Consider the following 9,032-nt stretch of genomic DNA (forward strand, 5'->3'; position numbering starts at 1 on the left):
CGTAAAAAACATAATAAGCAAAGAAAACAATTAGCATGTATATATATCCCCCTCCCCTTATAGCCAATCCACCAAATCTTATATCATATATGAGAGTTTCAGTGATATACGAATATTACAAAAAAAAAGTTAAATAAATACATAAGAAATATATTGAAATATGAACTAGACAAATTATCTCTCTTCTTCAACATGAACTTCAAGTTTGAAACCTATCAAAGTAATCACATAACTAAACAAGTAATCAAATTTATTTTTGACTCGATGAGACACATATGCAATTATTTAACAACTTATACATAACAACAGGAATAGAACAATGAGCTTACACAAATGTACGAATACATAGAAATATAATGTAAATGCTAATTAAGAATACTAACCGGTTAAGCAGATTAGGAATGGTAGCAATGAATACAAGTTGATCCAACCTTTACTCGAACAAAAGAAAAGTCGCAAAGTGGCACTTGAAAGTTACCGAAAACTTATTTCGTTCAAGAGTAGCAAGAGAGCAATGAGAGAGTTAAGAAGTCTTCTTCTTGTGTTGAGAGAGAATGAATGAGTTGATGAGAGAACTTGTTATGAAAGATGTGAGTGTTAAAAGAATGCAAAGGGGGTCTCTTATATAGTAGAAGAGGGGGGAACAATTAAGGTTAACAAATATTTTTTAAGGAATCAATTAATATTCTATTTTCCTTATTATAAAGGAGGACCAACTCAGAAAGTTTTAAAATATATCATTACCAAATATAATCAAGTAAGAATAAATTAATAGAGAGTAATATATTTTCTCTTTAAATAAAGAGGAGCCAAAATCAGAAAGATATTATTCTACCATAAATAAGCAAGTAAGAAATCAATTAACTTACAATTAAGGAAAAATTGATCAATTAATACTATTTTCCTTATTTCAAAGGAGCCAAATATTGGAATTATTATTGTCCTAAAATAAGCAAGTAAGAATATGCCTAATTTTCGACAAAAGAAAAAGGGATCAATTAACAATATTAAAAAAATAATAATAATAAAAATATTCACCACATATTATATTTTAACAGATAAATAAGCAAAATTGGAAGGAAATATATGGGATCCATAAATAGTCTTTATTGACATTTTAATTAAAGGCTTTACTTCATAGAGAAAATAATGAGTTACTCAACAATTATCAATAGATTGGAAGAATCCAATATTAATTCAATTTACCAAATTTTAAACCTACAAGATTGTTATCCGAATCTACTAATTTAAGGAGAATTTTTGTAGCTGCCACAAATAAACAACGAATCAAAAATTGAAGAGAAGATATGGAAATCAACATTGACGAATTTTAACATAACTAAGACAAGCAATAACCCAACTAAATCAAATAAGGTCCAAGGAAGTTGGTATATCAAAGTAAAAATCATTCAAAGATAAAATTGATTTAACCAACAAGATTATTCCAATTTAATTAGCAAAAGAATCAATTAGAGACATGAAGATATGTACTAGTATCAACTAGCATTCAACATTTACAAATTCAATTATGGCAAATATAACAAAACAGTAAATTAATGTTGTTAGCAATAAATATATGATTAAGAAATAAATTAGTAAATAAAAAAAGTAATGTTTCGGGATGGATCTCTGTCTAAAAACGATCCCAAAGCCTTTGAACTACGTTGGAGCTCGTTGTTCGCTCGCCGGTGTTGTTGTTTCGCCGGTGGTGTGGGCTGTTGTCGTTTGCCATTTCGCCCCTAATTTGCTTCTCTACCTTGCAGTTGTTGCTTCCCTTGCCGGCTGGTGCTGCTGCCTTTGCCGGAGCTTCAGTCCCTGCAGGAGAAGAAAATGGGGGGAGGAAGAGGAACGATAGAGAGGAGAGGGGAAGAGGGATACAATCGGAGAGAAGGTAAGAAGGGGGAGAGAAAGAGGCGGCGGCTGCCAGCGGCGACTGTCTCTGGCCTGCTGCTGCTGTCGTGCGCCTCACCAGGCGCTGCTGCTGCGTGGGCTGCCAGTGGTGTTGGTCGGTGGTACCTGCAAAAGAAGGAGAGAAAGTGAAAGAGGAAAGGGAAGGGAAGAGATGGGAAGAGGAGAAGAGAGGGACGATTGGGAAGAAGGGGAAGAGGGGGAAGGAAAGGAGGAGAGAAAGAGGGAGAGGGAGAGGAGGCTGCATGGCGGACATCTTTGCGGGTTAAAATGGGGGTCGTCTGAAAAAGTGGAGGGAGAAAGGAGAAAGAAGAAGAGAAGAGAGAGGGGCAGCGGTTTCAGGGAGAGCGGTGGCGACAGAGGGGTGTCGCCACCTCTTGCTGATGGCCTCGCCGGCCGGAAAGAGAAGAGAGGAAGAGGAGGCTGCCGTAAAAGGGAGAGAAAAGGGAGAAAGGAGAAAAGGTGAGGAGAAGAGAGGGAGAAGATGAGAGAGGGAGAGATTTGTTCAAGATTAGATCTTTTAGTGTCTTAGAAAATGGGAAAAATAAGAGATCAAATCTTGACCATAGAATTAGTAAGATGAACGACTAGGATTCAATCTAGGATTTAGTTATTTGTACGGACGGATGAGATTAATAGATAAAGTCTTGAAATTAGATTGGAAAAGATATGTAATAACTGAAATGTAATTAAATTGGCTAGAAATGAGAATGTCTATTATTGGAATAAAATTTGTATTGGAGTGGCTAGAATTGGAAGAAATTATAATAGAATAGGCTAGAAATTAAATAATTTTAAGGAAAGTGTAGGAATTACTATTTAATTAAAATACAACATATATTAAAATATATATTTTTTTATTTGAAAAACATTTAGATTTTAAAAAATTTGAAATTCATTAATAATTTAAAAATATTTTAATAATATTCACAATAATTCTATAAAGTAAACATGCTAAAATAAGTAATTTTAAATGCGTATTTAATCGAATATCATTCCTATAATTAGTTAAAGGTCGGTCAAAATTGGGTGTCAACAGCTGACCCTTGGTTAATTGAGAATAGAATGAATTGTCAGGCAACCAACGTTTACTTAGTAGCCGATTGTGTCCCACTGACGAGAGATGTCAGTTGGATCAATTGAAACAACATAGAGTTGAAAAAGGGTACCACCGAGACTTTGGTATTAAGTCGCCTACATATCTCTTGTTATATGAGAATGAGGTCGTGTGTAGTTCTAGATTCAAGAGCATCTGAAACTCTTAAAAGTTGAAAGAGCACTAAGGTATTCGGAGGGCACGATATCCACTTGAATGGATAAGATTAGAGTAGCGAGAAGAGATAGATAGAGTGGCTAAAAGAGCACGACAGAGAAGCGAGAATAGCATGATTGAATGAGGTTATCAACCTTTGAGCAAGGTTCGGAGTATGAAAAGCAAAGAATTGATAGGGTCGTCGTTGTGATAGATTATAGCATGATAATTGTAATCAAGGGGCAATCGATCATATCTGCAAATTCTAGATAAAATGTTAGCTTATAAATAGATAAAGTATGAACAATAATGATATAATATGAGTTCTAAATAAATGACAAGTAGTGATAAAGAGTGTATCTCCTTTGAGATGCCCTTGTAGACTTTGGCTTAACTTGTTGAAGAATTACAAGCCATCTCCGAAGGTTAAAGTCATCCTCCAACAGATCTTATAGTATAAACATATAATAATATAAGCAAAATGTCTTGTTGTAAGGAGAGTCTAAACGTCATTTTAAGGCAGACGAGCCTGGGTGTCATTTTAAGGTGGACGGCCTTAATATTTTATAAAGCGGAAGAACAAATGTCCTATGAGGCGGACAAACCTAAATGTCCTTGTAAGGTAGACGGCCTATATGTCCTATAAGATGGACAAACCTTACTATCGTTTTAAGGCGGACGGGCCTAAATATTCTATAAGGAGGACGATCCTGGATGTCGCATTGTAAGGCGGGCGAGCCTAAATGTCGCGTTGTAAGGCGGACGAGCCTAGATGTCGCATTGTAAGGCAGACGAGCCTAAATGTCGCATTGTAAGGCGAACGAACCTTGATGAAGAGACAGTAGGTTACAGTGGCGAGTTGAATCCGAAGATACCTTCATGGTAGCCTGAACGATGGATGAGTAGCGAAACGATAGTGCGAGTAACCAAGAACTTATCGGACCCTTCGTTTGTAAGTAAGTGAACAGCCGTTCAGAAGGTGGTTTTGTCTTCAATCTGCACTTCTGTAACTTGTAATATAACTTAAATAGAGTAATTAGAACATATATATCAAAATAAGCGATAAATGTAAACATGATGCAATTCCCATGTTGACCATGAATATTTGCCTTAAGACCATGAAATGATGTCTAGGTCCATGATACGCAAAATGTATCCTTAGGTCATGAAAATGTTATCTGCAGGTTATGAAAATGACACCTTTAGACTACGACACCTTCGGATCATGATAGAATGAAATTAAACCCTTAGGCCATAATATAATGTCCGCAGGACATGAGGATGTTGCCTTTAGACTATGATACCTTAGGGAAATGGTAAGCATAAAAAGTCCTCAGGCCATGACATGAAGTCCACAGGCCATGAAAGATGATGCCTTTGGAGGATGAACTCTTTGGAATATAAGTAAAGAGTAAAGAGAGCGTATATGTTGATACTTATGACTTGATTTGATTCGGGCACATACAAACTTTGAGCGTGATGCAATATTGGGCTTATGCAAACTTCGGGAACGATGTAGTCTCTGGCACAATGCAATGATGCATTTCTTCGGGCCAATGCATTATCGGGCACATGCAATGATGCGTTTCTTTGGGCGCATGCAATATCGGGAATGCAATGATGCATTTCTTCGGGCACATGTAATATCGAGCACATGCAATGATGCATTTCTTTGGGCACATGCAATATCGAGCAGATGCGATGCATTTCTTCGGCCACATGCAATATCGAGTACATGCAATGATGCAATTCTTCGAGCATAAATCAATCTCGGGCACATGCGATGATGCAATTCTTCGAGCATAATGTGATCTCGGGCATAATGTAGTCATGCAATCCTAGATCTTAGACATAGTTCAATTTCATAGTTGAATGAGGAGGGTATGTAGTAGCTTGGACATCCGCCTTGTTGGAAGGGTCGAGTGTCATTTGTCGGCTCTAAAATATTATGTTGATTGTTGAACTTTCCTTTGTATATGTACCTGTATTTTCAATATTCAAAGAAAAATAGTTAGTTTAAAGGGAGGAGGTTGATCTGTATCCATGTTTCGGCACATCGTGCTCCATTAGTGTGTGATAAGATGATCTTTGGAGTGTTGTCGTAAATTTTGAGATTCCCTCAAATATTCTGCCCCAGTGTACAACTTCTGTTATTCTGATATATTGTAGTTGTAGCTCAATTGTTGAATTTATTGAGATTCTCTTTAAAATTTCTACCAGTCTTGATTTTCAGCAATTTTGAGAGTCTCTCAAAATTTTGTCCCAGTTGTTGAGAATAAATGTTTTTGATGGAATTTTTGAGTTTACTCAAAAATTCTGCCCCAGTATGGAGATGTGCAAGGAGAAATACTGATGGAATTTTTTATTATGGTAAGACCAAACCCCATAGGAGCGCCTACGTATCCCCTCTTAAACTGGAATCAGGTTTGACGTAGTTCCAAATTACAAAAGAGCATGAGAACATTCTTGAACACCAATTGAATGGTAGATTTTGACCAACTTTATTTTCCCATATGTTATCATGGGTGTCTGAATGTGGAAATCATGAACTTAAATGGCGTAAGCCTTATTTGAGAAACTAGATCAAGTAGACGTTGGTGTGTTCACATCTGAACTTCCTTTGTTGCAAGGTCCTCCAAGCATATGGCCTTGGTATAAATCAGTTCTTGAATCTTGTCTTTCAGATCACGACATTCATCTATTGTACGTCCTTCCATTCCTGAATGATAAGCACAAATATTGGAGGGTTCAATCAATGATGCACGCATAGTCATCCTTATTTCATTGATAGGAGCTATGTTACCAGCGATCCTCAACTTTTCATAAAGTTTGCCTATAGGCTCAGTCAGAGGAGTATAAGTTTTGTCATGTCTCTCCTCAACCTTTAAAAGGTTTTTGCGGATATGCGGTCGAGTAACTTTGGCACTGTAGCCAGGATACGTTGGTTCTCGATATGGCATAGGAGGTCTTTGGTACAGAGACATTTGATATGGAGGGATTAAAAATGGCACGAGAGGCCCATGCTGTCAGGGAATTTGGTGCAGAGATGTTTCGTATTGAGGAGCTTGCATAGTGGAATGATGCGGGTTTAAATTAAGGTGTTAAGGTTTAGGAGCATATGCATGATGTTGCGGAGGATATGGGTGATTTTGAAAGTGGATGTTCTTCGGAGGCATTTCAATGGAGCTTGGTTGACATTGAGAGGTAGAGTAATTTAGAGGAGGATTATTATGGAGAGTGACTTGACTTGCCAAAATTGCCTTATCCATGTTTGTCTCCAAAGTGGGATTGGTGGAGAGTAACAACTTTGCCCACTCGCGCATGTCCACCAAACTCCTCTTCTAACTTTTTTATTTTCTGCTCAAAGTTTGATACCAGCTTGTCTGAAAGGAACTTCATTTCAATAGTTTTGCACATAACCTTAGCATTATTCACTTTCACTTTTCCTTCGCAATTCTCAGTCGGAAGAGGAGGAAATGAACCCTTTGATCGCGTGTGGTAAACCATGGTTTACAAATCAACCATTGGGAAAGGGTAAAGAAAAAAAATCAAAACAAGACCCAAGGTAAAACATTGCATAAATTGGGATATCAAACACGTTATTTTAAGATAAACACCCTAAATGCAAAGGAGCCTCGTTGAGCCAGAGGTAGGCCTAAGCGACACATAAGTGATGCACAATAATTAAATCAAGCCTTATTTGCCAATTGGAGTTTAGATTAGAAGAAACGAAACTTTCATTTATTATAAATTTCGAACAATGCATCATAACAAAAATAGAAATAAACTAAGGGAAAAGGGATAACTTGGGGGAAATCATCCTAGATTCTGATGTTCAACACGCTCCGTACCCATATGTTTTCCCTTTCATCGGCAAGCCCATGGTATCCTTATCCACTTGATATTGGGACTTCAGATTCTATCAAGATCCACATGCGATACTCATGCATGCATAAAGCCTGTCATGCACCAACTGGATTGGTCAACACACGCTCCCATCGTCGAAGTATGTTGTGGACTTGTGGTTTATCTAGTCCAAACTCATACTTAAATGGCTCAATGTCAGATCGGAGTGGTATGATTTGAGTTTGCCCAAATTGGCGAAGTACTCGAAGAGACGCATACGGTTGGATACCTTTTAAGCCAATAAGTTCGATGAAATATTGGTCGTCTCCTCTTACTATGACATTAGGCGTGCACATCCAATGAAGCTTCCATTGAATTTGGTGGCTCTCAAGCTCATTCAGAAATATCTGCCAGTCCTCAAATCCTAGAAATGCAGCGAAACGTGCCAACCTTCTTGGATGGTGATCAATCTTGTTGCCTTGACCAAAATAGGTATCAACCACGTCCTTGTGGAAGTGATCGCTAGCCCATAGTTAAAGTAGAAGGTTGCATCCCTCGAAGAACATTCTACCATCAACACATGCTGACAGAGTCCTCGTTATCTCCACCAGGATCATGGGCACTATGGTTTTTCTAGGCTCACCCCGTTTTTGAGATAGGTCTCGAACCACGTACCTTAGACATGTATCGATTCTTCCCATTGATTTAGGATAAACCAAAGATCCCAATAAGGCAATGGGAAAGGCATCCAGAAGATACTTTTCTCATTCTTCAACGGAGCACTCAAATTCATAGTCATAAATGTAGTATCCATCATTTCGGCTGAATTGTGAGTATAAGAAGTCTAAATGAGTCCACCCAAGGTCTAGACAAGTCCAGGTTGGATTGGACTTCATCGCCATACTTTTTAGAAATTCCCTTGATGATGTCTTATAAGGTACAATCATTTGACAGTCGTGGTATGAAAGATCGATGAGAACGCTAATTTCTTCAATTGTTGGTGTCAAGTTGAAATTTGTAAACTTGAACACCATCCTCATAGGGTCCCAAAAATCAAGTAGCGCCCTAGTCATGTGAGGGTTTGGTATGAACGAAAATAAGAAATGTGAGACCACCCAACAATTGATGAATCTCCCTTTTCCTATATCTCCTTATATCCATCCACCAGGTCTTAAGTATCTGACTCACTTTTGTCACCATTTCAGGGTTTGGAGGTTCATACTCATCCATGACTCTAAAAACAAAACAATAAACAACTTCTAAACTCCATTTAGGCGAAATTGGATTGATTTAATTATTATGATCATGTCGACACGTAAGTATGAAATATGTCTAAAGGGTGTTGGGGCCCTTCAGACGAGAGGGTGGCTACTAATTATGTGAATTGACACCAAGGCCAAACCACCTAGGGCTTATGCAGCATGTATGACCTAACCAGGACGTCTAAGAGTTGGCTTGGCACTGACTTGAAAGGGATTCTATGCGAGAAGCTCCTGGGTTCGCGATACTAAAACTATCTGTTACGTCCACGCACATGCTGACTCTCTATAATTGGTATTTGAATAGAATTGGAGTAGTTGTGAGAGGTGCAAAGGCACAACATCAATAGAACAAAAATAAAAAAGGAAGAGAGTCCCAATTGGGGGAAGTATGAGCGTAATGCCAGTTATCAAAGAAGTAAACACTTAGAATTCAAATTGAAAAGCGGTAACATATAGGCATTTTATAATAATAAATAAATCAATAAGCATGAATAAATAAAGAAAGTAAACATATAAATATACTAAAAAAAATCACGCAAATAAGGAAAAAGGTTATGGGATTAAACATGTAATTAACAAATAATGGAAAAGGTGAAACATGGTAATAAATAATTAAGGGGTGAGACATGGAAAAAGGACAGTAAATAAGGAAACAAAATGATAACTAAACATGAAAAGCACCTAACAAATAGTGAAAGAACCAAAATAAAGTAAACCCCACATAAATAAGCATGAAACAAGTAATGGTAAGAACCTAATATCCC

The 9,032-nt window shown here is 37.4% G+C and overlaps 1 protein-coding gene across 1 annotated transcript; it reads left to right on the forward strand.

The window, feature by feature from the left end:
- The first annotated feature begins 2,062 nt into the window (after positions 1-2,062).
- LOC107022371 (octapeptide-repeat protein T2-like) lies at positions 2,063-2,374 on the forward strand. The gene has a single exon (XM_015223003.1). The coding sequence runs from the start codon at positions 2,063-2,065 to the stop codon at positions 2,372-2,374; it is 312 nt and encodes a 103-aa protein (XP_015078489.1).
- Positions 2,375-9,032: the final 6,658 nt, after the last annotated feature.

The sequence above is a fragment of the Solanum pennellii genome, chromosome 1, assembly GCF_001406875.1.
Source record: "Solanum pennellii chromosome 1, SPENNV200".
Classification (NCBI taxonomy): Eukaryota; Viridiplantae; Streptophyta; class Magnoliopsida; order Solanales; family Solanaceae; genus Solanum; species Solanum pennellii.